The sequence below is a fragment of the Rattus norvegicus genome, chromosome 3 (assembly GCF_021556685.1).
Source record: "Rattus norvegicus strain SHRSP/BbbUtx chromosome 3, alternate assembly SHRSP_T2T, whole genome shotgun sequence".
NCBI classification, from domain to species: domain Eukaryota; kingdom Metazoa; phylum Chordata; class Mammalia; order Rodentia; family Muridae; genus Rattus; species Rattus norvegicus.
In genome coordinates, this window is record NC_141536.1 from 70391804 (window position 1) to 70409551 (window position 17748).

General features: G+C 34.7%; 2 protein-coding genes across 2 annotated transcripts; both read right to left on the reverse strand.

The window, feature by feature from the left end:
* Window positions 1–728: 728 nt before the first annotated feature.
* On the reverse strand, window positions 729–1673 carry Or5al7 (olfactory receptor family 5 subfamily AL member 7). The gene is given in 1 exon segment (NM_001000684.1): window positions 729–1673. A coding segment is annotated over 1 exon segment (945 nt).
* An 8162-nt stretch (window positions 1674–9835) lies between these two features.
* Window positions 9836–10780, reverse strand: Or8u9 (olfactory receptor family 8 subfamily U member 9). Its single transcript, NM_001000561.1, has one exon. The coding sequence runs from the start codon at window positions 10778–10780 to the stop codon at window positions 9836–9838; it is 945 nt and encodes a 314-aa protein (NP_001000561.1).
* Between the last annotated feature and the right edge of the window lie 6968 nt (window positions 10781–17748).

The following is a 17748-nucleotide window of genomic DNA, read 5'->3' on the forward strand; positions in this document are numbered from 1 at the left end:
GATGAATAAAGTAAAATTTATTGGAAACTAACTGTGTAACAAGTTGACTGTTTTTTAGTTATTATGATTTACAAAAATGACAGGTAAAAATAACATAAAAGTTTTATCTTTTTTTAAAACACCAGATTACTAACAGAGTCAGACAGTCAATTGTTGACTGAATTTAAAGGTAAAGACATGTAGACATGGTTTAACCCTATTTTCTTATCTCTTTCTTGCATCATTTATTCCATGGCTCATTCCTTTGATGCACACTTAAGTTCTAAATCTAAAATAATTTTGAAAGCACCATTAGATCAAATTTCCATCATTGTAATAATTATAAGTTTGAAATTGTTTTAAGCCAGAATATAAACTCTAGTGTGCTACACAAGGGGAAGAACTGCAACATGGAGAAAGAGTGATGGGAATGATGTTAATACAATATATAATAAATGAAACTCTCTAAAGGTTGCAATCAAACACAGAATTTGTCACTATACATTACAGTATTTTAAAGTAATCAATACACACACACACATATACACACACACATAACTATATATATATATATATATATATATATATATATATATATATATATATATATATAGTGCTGAGAAACTAAGCCCAAGGGAAAAATGCTTATCTCTATTTTCTTCCAGTGGATATTATTGCTTTGATCAAAGACAAATTTAGACACAAGAGTTTATTTTTTATAGCTCCAGTTCTTTCACTTGTAATTTGGATCACTTACTAATATTTATAGGAATCTTATCTATACTTTTCTTCAAAGCATTTTTAACCTCCTTATTCCTTAAGCTATAAATTAATGGGTTTAGCATGGGGATCACCACAACATAAAAAACAGCAGCAAATTTGTCTGTATTTAGGGAATGGCTCGATTCTGGTTGCAAGTACATAAAAATGATTGTCCCATAGTATATGGCAATAGAAGACAAGTGAGAGGCACAGGTGGAGAAGACTTTCTGCCTCCCTTCACCGGAATGTTTCTTCAGAATTGCAGACACGATGAACAAATAGGAGATGAGAACAATGAGGAGAGAGCAGCACACATTGAACCCAGCCATGCTCAGCAGCATTAGCTCCTTGACTTGAGTGTTGGAGCAAGCTAAAGCCATAAGAGGAATGTCTTCACAGAAGAACTGGTTCACTAGGTTGGAGTTACAAAAAGATAAAATGAATGTGGTCACTGTCTGAATAAGTGCTGTGACAAATGCGTAAATGTACGTGGTAATGGCTATTTGAATGCAGAGTCTCCTTGGCATGAGAATTACATAGAGCAAAGGGTTGCAGATGGCCACATACCTATCATAGGCCATTACAGACAGCAGGAAGACTTCACACACAGAAAATGTGGTGAAGAAACATACTTGAGCTGCACATCCATAAAATGATATGCTTTTAATCTCACGCAAAAAATTTACCAGAGCATTTGGTGTGACACAGGAGGTATAACAAAAATCAACAAAAGCCAGATGGCTGAGGAAAAAATACATTGGGGACTGAAGCTGTGGGCTGATTTATATTAACACAACCAATCCTAGGTTACTCATGACACTAAACAAGTAGATGATTAGAAGAATTACAAAGAGAATGATCTGAAGTTCAGGATCTTCTGTAAGCCCCAGGAGGATGAACTCTGTCACTGATGAATGGTTGCCTTTGGCCATTCAGTACATGTAGAGAGTTTTATGATTAGCCCCTTCTGATGAATAATTTCTGAGTGATCTTGATTCTGCAAGAAACAATCCAAGTTTATATTAAAATATAACAATGCAATATATCATCTTCCTTCAAAAGAGACTGTTTTGAGACTGAAGGAACACCCATTCAGAGCCTGCCCCACATGTGGCCCATGCATATACAGCCATCCAATTAGACAAGATGGATGAAGCAAAGAAGTACAGACCGACAGGAGCCGGATGTAGATCTCTCCTGAGAGACACAGCCAGAATACAGCAAATACAGAGGCGAATGCCAGCAGCAAACCACTGAACTGAGAATAGGACCCCCGTTGAAGGAATCAGAGAAAGAACTGGAAGAGCTTGAAGGGGCTCGAGACCCCATATGTACAACAATGCCAAGCAACCAGAGCTTCCAGGGACTAAGCCACTACCTAAAGACTGTACATGGACTGACCCTGGACTCTGACCTCATAGGTAGCAATGAATATCCTAGTAAGAGCACCAGTGGAAGGGGAAGCCCTGGGTCCTGCTAAGACTGAACCCCCAGTGAACTAGACTGTTGGGGGGAGGGCGGCAATGGGGGGATGGTTGGGAGGGGAACACCCATAAGGAAGGGGAGGGGGGAGGAGGATGTTTACCCGGAAACCAAAGAATTATTATTACGTATTAAATAAATTAAAAAAAAACAGACTGTTTTGCACTCTGCATGTAGGATTTACTTGCATGGAAATTATGAAATGGTCTAGTTGAAACTCAAAGCTGACAAGTACTTCAGGAAGTAAAGCATAAGTGCAAATCTTCACTCACTGCTTTATTACCTGAAATTATAATTTTGCATTAACTTTTACAAATTAAACTGGAAAAAGCAAACTTATTAGGAAATACAGTTTCACAGAATTTCTATATAACTCCTTGAACAATTAAATATTTTCGTGCATGAAAATACTATTAAGAAATAGTGCTCTATAAAGAAGGCCTTTAGATAACATATTAATTACATATATCTCTAGGTCTTGCAGTTAGGAACATTTGTTGAATTTCTTCTTCTTTATATCTAAGTATTCTGAATTTCCTTTTCCTCTATGTGTTATTTATGAATTTCAAAAAGGAGAAAAATATCAATACTAGTTTGAAAGTCATATCCCCAACCCCCAGAGACACACACATGAATATGTATGAATGGTTTTACTATTATAGATGTATAATATAACAGTAATTTTCCTAATAATATAAAATTCAGTAATATTAGTTTAATACCTTCAAACATTCAGCATCAGAAGGGGAAAAAAGGCAGTCAATATTTCTGGAGTCTCATTCTTCTAGATTGCTCTCTGGTTACTGGAGAGGTGTCAGAATAAAATTCTTCCTTTAACCATAGTAGAGGAGGTGCCTTTTTCATTTATATTATTCTCGGTATCATGTCAGTTTTCTCACTGGTCTTCTAGATTGAAAGTGTATATAGTATGTATATTATTGATATAGCATCTGCAATGTTTAGAAGGAAAGAATATGTGACCCTTTTACTAGAAATCAAAACCAATACTACCTTAGATCCCTGTCTATAACTAAGGGAAGAAAGCAGTGGTTTCTAGAAAGGTCTACAGATTTACTCGATTGGAGTTTTTGGATAACAGAGGGAATGATGACCTGGGATGATAACTGAAAAGTTGCTAAAAGGCTCAGTACCATTTCCAAAACCCAGGGACTGATGACTTATTTTATCAGGTTATGCCAAAGGTTTATCCTCATTGCTTAGGAAGCTAATGAACTCTTGATACTTCATATGATCCAAGAGTGAGAGTAGCTTTTAATAACTGAATGGTGAAACTTTGATTTTTTTATTGCACTAGAAGCTTTTTAGGCCAACACACACACACACACACACACACACACACACACACACACACACACACATCGTAGATTTAAAGCATAGGTGTGATAGTCAACCATTTATTTTCTACTAGGCTAAAAAGTGAACATAAAATTTTAATGATACCACTATGTTAGAAGCCTCTTTTTTTGTCTTCTCAATTTCTTAATATTTTGTTGATTAATTTATTTTACTTTTCTAGTTTGAAATTACACTGGAATTATAATATTTCTACTTTCCAAATATTTTGATATACTTCTTGCTTTCTCCCACTTTAACATGCTTTCATCAGTAATTGTTATTGCATGTAAATATGAATGTGCATATATATTCCTAGATAAAACATTCTCAGAATGTATAATTTTACCTGCTTTTATTTTTTAAAGACTAACCTAATTGCAATATTCTCTTTGCCAGTGTGAGACAAATGTGATCAGGATTTTGTGTTCATATATATTTTATATAATATCTATCAGTCATTATATCAATTAGTTTTATCAGTATATATGAACAAATTTATATAAATAAAATAATTTTTTCTGAAAAAATGAAGCAAATCACTTTATGTGCTTAATTATCAGTCATCAATATTTTTCATGATATTATTGCTGTGGAAACCTGTACTTGGTAAGTTATAGTGCTGTTTTTTTCATAAATGTAGTTAATTACTGCTTTGGGATCTTGGGATGCTTCATAGTAAGTTTCTTCCCTCTGCTGGGTCTGTTTCTATGATGATCATCAATGTGCTGTACAGTTTATTTACATCTATGAAAATCATTAAATACTTGTCATATCTTCATTTCTTTTTACTCTTTTTGTTAACTATTCAATGTGAGACCATCCAATCAAGTGCAATCTACAGATAGGCTTTCTTACACTGTAATATTCTATGTCTATTGCAAGAAATCTTTAGTGTACTTGGCAAAAATTGTCATAGAATACACACACACACACACACACACACACACTAAATGGGATATCATTTGAAATGTAATAAGATATAGATCAAAAGATAATAGAATGATGGGAGATAAGATATAGTAGGTAGATAGATGATAGATAGATACTTTTCCAATAATTATTACCATCTTAACCTACTCCAGTCAATAAAACCAGAACATTTATACAGAACTAAAGAATAAAATTAATATTAATTCTGACAGAAATTTTGTAACAAACATAAAATTAAAGATCAAGATGTCTGAGTCAATCAGAGAACAAAACATAACACAAACATGAAGGAAAAGTGTGGAGATTAGTTCTTTGACTATGTAGAAGTAAACGAGTTAACAGTGTTCACAGAGTGTTAAGTTTCAGAGATATCTGTGGATACTTTTGACTTTGAATTTCACCCCTCAGTACTCCTCTGTGTGCTGGAAAAAATTACATAAGTTTTGATTTTTTTCATGTGTTCCAGATCTAACAGATTTTCAATACACAAACGAGTTAGAACTTTAACAGCAGATATTTGTAAAAAGTCACTATTCCCCAATTCTATTTGAGGCCCTGACTACAAAATGATAGCACAAATTAGAAAACCTTTGCCAATTCAGTATTATCACACATTCAATATAATTTGAAAGAAATATAAGATTGTTCATTGTGTAATGCAGGTCTCTCAGTCTTTAAGCTGCATCTAATCTCTTTTCCCTAGAATAATCACAGAAGACTCACACCATATTATAGACACATAGGGGAAGATTAATTTCTCAGTACAGTCACTCCCTTAATTTCAAGCCCTACACATTCTTGGGAATGAAATATTAGGACAAAGTGCTAAATATCATTAAGACACCTTATATTAAGTGAGAATTGGACTAAAAGAGGAAGAAATTCTATTGTTTAGTCGATAGTAAAATATATATACCAACTACAGTTTAATAGTTTCAGCATATACATACTTACCATTCTTTGAAATTATTCTTGACGTAGTGATATGGAACATATTGTTTAGCCATTAAATATTTTAGTGATTGCTTATATCTTACTGTTCTATGGACTTCTTACCACCTGTTGAATAATTTAAGAGTAACTGATTCAGTTCTGATCCAGAACAACAAACAAGTAAACAAATCAATAAGGTAAGGCTCCAAATCCAGTTCTTCCTGTTGTGTTGACCTCTCTGAACACAGCCTGTTTCTCACAGGATGTCTTCAAGTTTTGAGAATCTGTAGAAAATATAAGTACATATAAATGTTCATTAAAACTCTGAAGGGAATTGCAGTTGCTGTAACTATGATTTGTGGGGAAAGAGTATTTTTTTTCAATAGAGAATTATTTGTCTTCTGAGAATACAGTTTCTACCTAAGTATTAGTCCCTTAGAGAGACTGAAGTCTTAGGCACAGGGCACCATGTCTTTGTATTACTTAAGCTGTCCATTGTAAACAGAGTATTTTCTGACTCATGGAGGTTTAGAGTTTTACCCACAGAAGCACACCACCTCTCAGTGACATCGGTCTTGGCTCTGTCCGGAAGGCATGATGATATGACTCAAATCTTCAATTCTGGTGGCATAAGTTTTTTCTAAGAAGAAGAAAAAGGAAAAATACTTTATCCTAAAAGGAAAATATTTTCACACATTATGTGCTGCCAAGAGAGACTAGCAGTATTAATATTAGAGATGAGAAGTTTACTGTTGAATACTGTAAATATTCTCTCTCTCTCTCTCTCTCTCTCTCTCTCTCTCTCTCTCTCTCTCTTAGCAAATGTTGAAGAGGTTTGCTGTAGTCCATTATAAAAGATAAAAAGATTTGGGGTTGGGGATTTAGCTCAGCGGTAGAGCGCTTGCCTAGGAAGCGCAAGGCCCTGGGTTCGGTCCCCAGCTCCGAAAATAAAGAACAAAAAGAAAAAAAGAAAAAAGATACATGTTGCATCAGCTCAGAGATTTTGGCTGTGATGTCACTGTTTATATAGTAACTAAGTTCATTTGGTTCATTATACATGCTCCTGGGACTATTCAATGCAGTGGAAAAAGGAGTGAGTAAAGAGGTCATGCTGACAATTGTTAGTAACTGATTCATTGTCTTCAGGATTCTTATATCTCCTGTCAGTATTCATGAAAATGTACTGGACTCATATTTGAAATTTGTGATATAGGGCAAAACTTCATCACTTTAAAAAAATGTTTCCTTTTTTGTGATAGAAGAGAAATGCTGATAGGGACATGACACTCTTCTTCATAAAGCTACATTATATTATGTTATGTTGTCTATACTATACCTCAATAGGGAATGATAATTCTTGCTACTGGCTACATGGTCTATATTATACCAACTATTGTGAGTACATTTGATTTTTTATATGATGTCTTTCCCCAGTAATTGTATTCTCAAATTGTATTCTTTAAACATAGAATGAGAAATAAACATGTGTTAAGAGTCATATTAAAGTTTTGTTGTAAAGACCAATTAAGACACATACGACAACTGAAAGTCATATTCAATCATTTACATGAATGGAATTAAAATATAGCAGTACTGTTATTAGTAAGCAATTTTTTTAAATTAATAATGACAAGAGAGTTTTAGAGTTTCATAAGGTTTTTCAAGAAATTGGAAAAACAAGACAAACTTAGGGTCTTGCTTTTTGGAATTTTTTTTAAATTTATGTATTTATTTTATGTATATGAATGCACTGTAGCTGTGTTCAGACACACCAGAAGAGGGCACTGGCTCCCATTACAGAAGGTTGTAAACCTCCATTTGGTTGGTGGGAATTGAACTCAGGACCTCAAGAAAAGCAGTCAGTGCTCTTAGTCACTGAAACACCTCTCTACCTGGAATGTCCATGTAGAGTAAGAGTACTGAAGTGGGTGGGGTAAAGAGTTTGGGTATTTCTCTGAGTTCTACAACTAATCTTATAAACATTAATAGTCTTGAAGAAATGAATAACAGAGTATAAGTGATCTATCTCATCAAGGGCATGGGAAAAGGGCTCTTTAAAGTCAGAAGAGGAATTGAATATAGAATATGGTGGAAAATGGACAAGGGGAATATAAGTGTTTCAGGAGACTTGATCACACTGTTAATGCCAAGATTATGTTATTTACTGAAAAAAAATCCCTGTTTCTTCTCATGGTGTGCCTCACCTTTAGCATATACTTCTAATCCCTCTAGCTGGAATATAGATATAACCTTATATATACCTTTAATCCCAAACAATTATGAAAAAGTTATTTTGTAAAAGGAAACAACCATGCTTGAAAGTGATGTCTTATTGAATGGAAGACAAGATGGATCAGAGAAACATTTGACAGAATAGGATCCTCCTAACTCTCAGGAGAAGAGAGAAGAAAGGGAACTACCTAAGAAAGCAGTGCAAAAGGAGGAAGAAAAGAAGGAGCAGTTTTATCAGAACAGTTTTACAGATTGTTTGCAGAGAGAACAAGCTAGAAATAGATGAAGACAGATTAAACTAGACAATGAGAAGAAACCTGAAGATTAAAAAGACTGGCAACGTTAGTTTGAGGTCAATTAGAGTAATTTTGGAGGTGCTAAGAGAAACTGGATTAGTCAGTGAGCTTTAAGAGGATTTTTAGCCAGAGCAGCTGAGTTGAACCAGTCAGCCAGAGATCAAAAAGAACTAGGAAGGGGCGAGCTTATTCATCAGTAAGTCTCAGAGGTTGAAAGCATTTGAGGCCTAGACAAGATAATACAGAGCTAGAAGCTTTCATAACTAGGCCTAGGCTAGCAGACAGAGGCTGTACACCTCAGAGATACAATTACAACAGGCAAATAAAAGTATAGGAAATGAGAAAAGGAGGATGTGTTTAGGAATGGTGGTAGACTTAAATATAGAGGAAGGAGAGAAAGTAGGCAGGTAAAACAACAGCATGTCCAAAAAATTCATATACCATTAAATATTTACCTAAAAAACCTATTATACATGTGTGTGTATAAATATACATAAATAGCTTTAATAAACTCTTCTCAATTGGACTGAAACTGTTCCCTTCAAGAGCCAAAGATCACTTAACTAAAACCTCAATTGTATACATGAGAATCTTTTTCAGTTATTGGATAGGTCTCCCCAAACATAGAGACTTTTACTGTTGCCCTTGGTTACTCTTGACAGGCTAAAAGTAAGTCTCTGTTGCTGGTGACACTGCATGTCAGAAATCAAACACAAGGATGCTGAGCTGTAACTTACCAGAATGTCCACTCTGCAATGCCTAGTTTCATTGTACCGGAGAGTGCTAGAAAAAGTCCCAAAGGAGGGAGATAACCAACAACCCCATTCAGCTAAGATGTTTATAAACCACACCAATGATCAGTATAGCACAGCAACCCTAAGGGTGCAGTAATGGAGTACAGTCTCAATGGATTCATCTACAAAACTCTTCTACACCTGAGCCTCAGGGAACATTTTGGAAGAGGAAAAGAAAACAGAGAAAGATTGTAAGAGTGAGAGGATCAGGGAGTTTGCTATGAGATCTCTCCAAATAATATCAGAAAATGCACCCACAGACTATCACAAACATTACTTTCTAAATGTTAGCTGGATAAAGAGAAACACTGAACACCCCAAACTAAACAGAGTAAATCCTGTGGGACCTCAACAATGTGGAAAGAACTATAGGCAGGAGAGATGGTCTTTCCTAGAGAAGAGAAGACTATTACTGTTCAGGTTACATAGCCATCCCTGAAAACAGAAAGGCAAATAACATTATACAGACTAAGCAAGTAATATTTACAAACATTTCTATACATTTATACACATATACTTGCAATAGCAATTAGTGAAAAAAAGAGGACATAGATTTGAAGAAGTGCTTGGAAGGATTTGTGGAATGGTTTCAATAGAGCAAAGGGTAGAAAGAGATATTCCATGTCTGTTATAACCTCAAAAGCATAATTAAAAACAAAAAGAAAAAGATTGACAATTTAAGTAATTTTTCTTTTGGCAAATGAGAATTTGAGTCTTATTACCCAAAGTTCCCAAAGTTTTGTTGTTGTTGTTGTTGTTGTTGTTATTGTTGTTGTTGTTGTTGCTGTTATTGTTGTTGTTATTATTGTTGTTGTTGTTGTTGTTATTGTTGTTGTATGTTTCCTATTTTTGAGATGAAAGAAGATGTTTCAAATTATTACATCTAATTTTATATATGAAATCACATCCTACATTTACAATTTCTTGTATAGGAAAGATGTTTTTCTATAAATACATATAATATATTAATAAGTAGACATGTTATTAAGACATATATTACATATATCAATAAGTAGTCTTTTATTGGAAAAAGATAGAACACACATAGTCCATCAAGTAATTTTCTTAATTTCATGACATAAACATTTGGTTTCTACTAATAATTAATTTCTTCAAAGCATCCTTCACTTCCTTGTTCCTTAAGCTGTAGATCAAGGGGTTCAACATGGGGATGATCACTGTGTAGAAGACAGAAGCCATTTTGTCTGTGTCTAGAGAGTGGTTAGAACTGGGCTGCAAGTACATAAAAATGAGGGTTCCATAGAAAATGGTCACTGCCAGCATGTGGGAACCACATGTCGAGAAAGCCTTGCGTCTACCTTCAGCGGAACGCATTCTTAGAATGGCAGAAATAATGAATGTGTAGGAAATAAACACAATGAGAAGAGAGGAAATGAACATGATGCCAGCGCAGACAAAGATCCATAGCTGTTTGGAGTGAGTGTCTGAGCAAGTTAGCCTGAGGAGAGGCATGTCATCACAGTAGAAATGATTGATGGTATTTGAGTGACAATAGCAGAGGCGAAAGGTGAGGGTGGCGTGAAACAGTGCTACCAAGAAGCTGTAGAGATAGGGGGCAGCTACAAGCTGAAAACAGATTCCTGGGGACATTAGGACCATATAGAGCAGAGGGTTACAAATGGCCACATACCTGTCATAGGCCATGGAAGCCAGGAGCAAGCATTCAGCTGTCATGAAGGCTAGGAAACAGCCTAACTGGGCAGCACATGCATTGAAGGATATCACATTTTGTTTGTACAAGAAATTGCCAAGCATCTTGGGTGTAATGACAGATGAGTAGCAGAAATCAACAAAAGCCAGGTTGCTGAGGAAGAAGTACATGGGTGTGTGGAGTCTTGCGTCTGTTCTAATGACCACAATCAAACCCAGGTTGCCAAATGTTGTGAAAAGATAGATGAATAAGAATACCCCAAACAGGGGCATCTTTAACTCCTCGCGATCTGTGAGGCCCACAAGAATGAACTCTGTTACCTGGGAGCAGTTTATCTGAGCCATGAATCTTCATAAAATCTATGCAGAAATCAATAGAAAAGATTGTAACCAACATTTTGACCAGAATATTTTATGTTAATATAGTGAAACACATACATTGTTAACATGAAAATTATAGATGAATTTAAAACTGATTAGCCCTTTTGGAGTCAGAGCAATAGAAGACTATGAGGAGGTTATTTTCTTGGAAATGTTTCTCTTGCTCTAAACTGGTAGCAGGATAGGAACCAATTCACTGGTTCAGTCTTTTTCTGATGTTTCCATTGATTATTTGCCACTCAACATTAGTTTTTGGAATATTGAAAACAAATATCAACATGCATATAATAAAAATGATTTTATTCCAAAGGCATTACCATACATATGTATGTAACATAAACTATATTTTGTTTCCATGAAAACATACAGAGTTCTTTTCTTTTATTCTTTACTATATACCATAGAAAAATTATGATATATAACCACAGGTTAAGAATTAGAAAGATCCTATGCTTTCTAAGTGGTCCTGATCCCAGAGCAAACAGAACTTACATTCTCTGTCCTTGTCCTTGTACAGTCACAGAATTGGCAAGCCCCATCTGCCTGTAGTCAGCACCTGTAGTCAAGGTCATCCTTTCTTGGAAATTGACTCTCCTCTGTGTTGTGGTTATCAGTCCTAAGCATTCTCAATCTGAGCATTCTGTGTTTTCTTTGGAATTCATCTACTTTAGCCCTCTGCTGGTTTTGGCCTAATCCTCCTTCTGTAAATAGTTCATAGGATGATATATTTCTTAATAAATTTGCTTAGAGAAAGACATCAGCTTATGAAGGACCCCTTGCTCCCAACTATTGCTTTGTGCCTCAATCCTCAATCTTCATACTGGATAACTTACAGTTTAGTGCCCTCATACCTGGGTTTCTGTCACTTACATGTTTGTAATAGTCTTAGTAATGCATATGGGTAGCAGGACATCAGACATAATAAAGCTTATAGCATATTTATTTCTGTTTGGCTTTTGACAGTAGTCTGTTGTAAAATACCCATTATACAAATAAATAAAAGGTTCCCAGAACATTTCAGTATCTGAAGCAAGTTTAGAATTCCGAGCTGGGCTTCAAACAATGTCCAGGACATCTGATGATAATATTTTCATTATGGCCTCCTCTCTTCCCTCAGCTGAGCTCCTCCTAAAGAGGACAGAAACGAAGTACACATAGAAGAAAAGGATAGTCAGAGGGATATAACTGTGGTGGTTGATGCCTTTAATCCAAGAATTTAAGAGGTGAAAGCAGCAGGAATAAGGCATTCAAATTCACCTTCATTTGTATATAGAAAGTCAAAGGGCTACTTCTCAAAAAAGCACAAAACCGAGAGAGAGAGAGAGAGAGAGAGAGAGAGAGAGAGAGAGAGAGAGAGAGAGAGAACAATGTTGAGGTTTTGTCTTTTACTGTCTATTGTAATGCTAAATTCATAGGTCAGGAACCATGACCTGAAGTCTGCTAGTTGCCCCTGTGACTCTGCCCATAAGTTAATTCTGATTGGTGAATAGAGATGACAACAGTTAATAGGTGGGCAGAAGAGACATAGATTGGTTTTAGATTTTTCCCAGCTTGGTGTCTGAGCAGAAGAGGAAGAAGAAGAATGTGCAGGAGATGTGGAAGGAGAAGCAGCCATGGGTTAAGGGTCAAGAGAATGTGACTCTGAGGGGCTGCTCAATTGGAATTAAGAGCATCCCAGATGAAACGTAATAAATAGCGAGTAATAACTTGGTTTATCAACAGGAAAGTAGAGTCTAACAGCATGGAGGGTAGGCAGCTGCCCAGCTATTGTGCAGTTTGAGGTTTATTATAACTATAAAGGCTGTAAGTGTGTCTTTCATCCAGAAACTCAATAACCAAAGGTGGAATAGAATCCCTGACCTGGGATTTTTATAATTTCCGCTACGGGAAAATATAAACAGTAAGTAAAAAGCATAACCAGAAGGGAGGAAATGAATAAGAAAAGAGCACAGACTATAGTCAAAGGGGTATAAAGTGTCTGGGTCAGTAATTCCCACCATTCCTTGTCTAAAATATTTCTCCAATTTTTGTGGCAAAGAGTTACAAAGTAATCTTCGTATGTAAGACATATTACGTGTTCATGATCATGGCATTTATACATATATTTTAAATAGCTATAATTAAAAAGTGTCATTGCTCCCCAAGTGATTTTCTGCTATGTTTACAGAGTCTTGTTGCTTTTTATATGACTGATATACAGAAATATACATATATTCACAGAGAGAGAGAGAGAGACTCACACTAAATGATATGCAAAAGATAAAGTATATCAACTTTATTTTATCAGTGTTGTACTTTAAATGCAGAGTCTTCATATATTTGCTTGTCCTTTTGGACAATGTTCCTATTCACAAGATAATATAACATATGCAGTTGTACCTGGTAGTTAATCTTCTTATAGATCTCTCTCTGAAAAAGTAAGATCAAATTTGAGAAAACATAAATGGTGTTATAGACTATTTCAAATTCGGGAGAATATTATGCAAACATCAATTTGCAGTTCCTGTTTTTTTTTCTGACTAACATATTTAAGTAACTCAGAATAGTTTCATATGATTAATATAATTTCTTTCTTTTTAGTTTGAGATGTTTATATAGAAATTACTATATGATAGATAATTATTTTCAAGGTTTTTATTTCAATTTATTTTATGGAACAGAATTGCATTATGGTGTTTCTAGACATGGCTTGATGTCTAAAGTATTTGTTGGGCAAGGTTCAAGTTCAGATCCTAAGCACCCACATTAGAGCCAAGTCTGGGTTAAGTATGTACCCATATTCCTAACACAGACACAGAAGGATGGAAGGCCATCATTGGCCAGTCAGTCTAACTCACACTGAGAACTTTAGATTCTCTGAGAAATCTGCCGCGCGCACACACACACACACACACACACACACACACACCCCTGCACACACACACACACACACACACATGTACACATACACATGTTCACATACAGGCACATGTGTACAAACACACATACATACACACACTGAAGCACTAAATTCTAAACTACCTTATAAGCACTAAACTATCTATATGCACAGGCATACAGAATTTCAAATGCACAGAGAAAAATACAGAGCAAGGGACTTTTAAGACTTATATATGTTACTTTGATGTGAACAAACAATGGCTAATCATCAATTTAAGGAAACAATTTCAAGTAAGAAAAAGAATATTATGCTTGTGTTTGTAAATCTTGATGATGATGACAGGAGGATATTTTTAGACATGATCAAGGTTTGGAAATATGTTAAAAACTGTCATATAACCTGTAAAATATCCAAAATTATACCCTCATATATTGGTATGCAACCACCTAATCCCAAAGATTAACAGTATCACATGTTTTCATTGCTAAAATGTTTCAATGAAAGTTCAGCATAGTCACTCTCTCATAGTGCTTCATTATATATGCTTAATTACCCCCCCTTTTTTTTTCTACCCAAGTCCTACTAATCTTCCTTCCAAATTCAGGAGCACAAACACTCATGGCTTCCTTTAACCATTTTCTGGTTTCTTGGGATAATATATTTTATTGCTTGTATAAACTACTGTTTCACTTTTCCTTACACCCAGAACTTTTATCAACCGCTTTGAACTTATAATCCTGTGAACAAGAAGAGTTTATATACAAAAACTTACAAATTGTGTATATATTTGCTTGAATATCATATATCTTTTAATATTGAATCAAAAGCATAAGAAACTGTATCATCAGAAAAGTATTATGTATACCCATCCTTTGAATTTCTACAACATGGATGCTCAGTAGTTTCCCATTCAATACACATAAATTGAACAATTCCTGACTCTATGTCTATGTTAATAAACTTTCTTGTCACTCTGTGTTTGTTACACAAAAGTCAGCTCATTTATTTATTACTCATTTATTTTTTAGAATTACAACACAGGATATCATTTCCCACTTCTCATTTCCCTTTTTTCCTTTTAATATCTGCTACATAAGACTCCTTCCTCTTTTTCAAATTCATGGATTCCATTTTAATTAATTATTGTTATATGTATATGCATATATATACATATATATATATATATATATATATATATATATATATATATTCCCAAGTAAATACAACTTGCTTTGTCTGTATATGTTTTCAAGGCTGACCATTTGTTACTGGATAACCAACCTGTATGATTCTCTGGGGAGACTATTTCTCCTACTCTTAGCACTTCTATAGTGGTTGCAGCTCTATGTGTAGAGGCCTTCTTGCCTTTTCTTTTTTTTTTTTTTTTTCCGGAGCTGGGGACCGAACTCAGGGCCTTGTGCTTGCTAGGCAAGTGCTCTACCACTGAGCTAAATCCCCAACCCCTTGCCTTTTCTTTGTCTGCATTGGCATGTCTGCTGTATTTTTATTATAATGATAACATAGAATTAAAAGCTGATGCTAGTAATTAAATTAGGACAATTCCATGCACTGGTAATTTTGTCGCTTTTTCAAAACTACTTGACTTCTTTATTGAAATACAAAATATAAAGAAACATCTTTAAGGATAGATGTACAATTTTCTTCTTGGTTAAGATTTATCAAAGAGGAAAGAAATAATGGAATTTTAAGTCTAGGCATAGGTACTTTTCCTCCAATCTACACTTGCCTTCTAACGAAAAATGGATATTGAAAGACAGAATTTTAAAAATTGATTTTGTCATAGATTACAATCTCTCCTTTATGTGTCTATCCCTTTCAAAATAATCTGATAGGTTTCAGAAATCTCAAGTATTTCCACAATCCAGTCTAATTATACATTTTGTATAATATTAAATACATATACAACTAAAATTGAATAAGGATAAACTTTATACAGTTTTATTTCAGAACAAAAACATTTTAAGTATAAAATGTTTCCGTCTGAAGACTATCATGATCTTCAATTTTAAAATATTTGTTTTATCACTAATGTCAAAACCTCTTTATTGAACTTACTTGGAAAAAATGAGGTTCTATTTCTTCGGCAAGTAGTGTTTGGAGGCCAACAAACTATGGGTTTTTATTGGTGCATCTATCCCAAAGGATCTACTTAGAGGAATGACATAAGAAAGATTATCAAGGAAAATTATACTTTGTGTCTCATAGGCATCCCAAGGCAGGTGAGAGATAATTAATATAATTCTTTGGTTTAGAGAATACACAGATCTTAAACTCTATTTTATTACATCATTTCTCTAATATTCTAATTTTGGAATTGTCATTTTTCTCTGATTTTCACTGTGATATTATTAGTTGCTTAGTAACACTCTATGCTTATTGCAAAAAGTATAAGAATTATCTTATGATAATTCTTGAAATATAAATACAATTTGGAAGAGATTAGTCCCAAAAACCTATCTCAGAGGATTATAAAACATAAAGCTCTATGTTTATTAAACAGAACCTTGATCATGGTTGAACCTGTGAATTCTATAATAGTGAGAAAACCTATTTTTATTAATTAATCTGTAAACTTATGTTTTTTCCTTTTTATTTGTTATTTTATGTATTTACCTTTCAAATGTCAACCTGTTTCCAGGCTTTCCCTCTGGAAATCCTCCCTCCCCCTGCATCTGTGAATATGTTCCCCTCCCACGCACTTGTACATCCCTCATTGCCCTGGCATTCTCTTACATTGGTGGTTTGTTCAGGAAATTTTCCCCTGTGCCAATGTGTTCAAGGCTCTTCCCCATGTTCTCTTCTACTAGTTTCAGTGTATCTGGTTTCATATGGATGCCCTGGATCTACTTGTACTTGAGTTTTGTGCAAGGGGATAAGAATAGATAGATGTGCTTTCTTCTACATGTTGACCACCCAGTAGAACCAGCACCATTTATGGAAAATGCTGTCTTTTATCCACTGGATGGTTTTAGCTCCTTTGTCAAAGATCAAGCAACCATAGGTGTGTGGGTTCATTTGCAGGTCTTCAGTTTTATCCCATTCATTGACCTGCCAGTCACTGTACCCATACCATGAAGTTTTTATCACTATTGGTCTGTAATACAGCTTGAGGTAAGGGATGATGGTGCTTTTAGAAGTTCTTTTATTGTTGAGAATAGTTTTCGCTAACCTGGGTTATTTGTTATTCTAAATGAATTTGCAAATTGCTATTTCTAACTCTATGAAGAATTGAGTGGGACATTTGATGGAGATTGCACTGAATCTGTAGATTGCTTTAGGCAAGATGGCCATTTTTACTATATTAACTTTGCCAAGCCATAAGCATAGGAGATTTTTCCATCTTTTGAGATCTTCTTGGATTTCTTTCTTCACGGACTTGAAGTTCTTGTCATACAGATCTTTCACTTGCTTGTTAGTTTCACATCAAGGTGTTTTATATTATTTGTGACTATTGTGAAGGGTGTTTTTTCCTCAATTTTGTTCTCACAGTGTTTATCCTTTTACTATAGGAAGGCTATTGATTTGTTTGAGTTAATTTTAAATCCAGCCACTTTGCTGAAGTTGTTTATCAGGTTTAGGAGTTCTCTTGTGAAATTTTGGGGTCACTTAATTATACTTTCACATCATCTTCAAATCGAGATATTTTGACTTCTTACTTTCCAATTTGTATCTCTTTGACCTCCTTTTGTTGTATAATTGCTTTGGTTAGGAATTAGTATACTATATTGAATAGGTAGGGAAAGAGTGAGCAGCCTTGTCTGAATTTTGTGGGATTGCTACAAGTTTCTCTCCATTTAGTTTGATTTTGGCTACTGGTTTGCTGTATATTGCTTTTACTATGTTTAGGTATGGGCTTTGATTTCCTGATCTTTCCAAGGCTTTTACCATGAAGGCGTGTTGAATTTTGTCAGATGCTTTCTCAGCATCTAAGGAGATGATCATGTAGCTTTTTTTCTTTGTGTTTGTTTATATATTAGATTACATTGATGGATTTCAGTATATATAGAACCATCCCTGCATCTCTTGGATA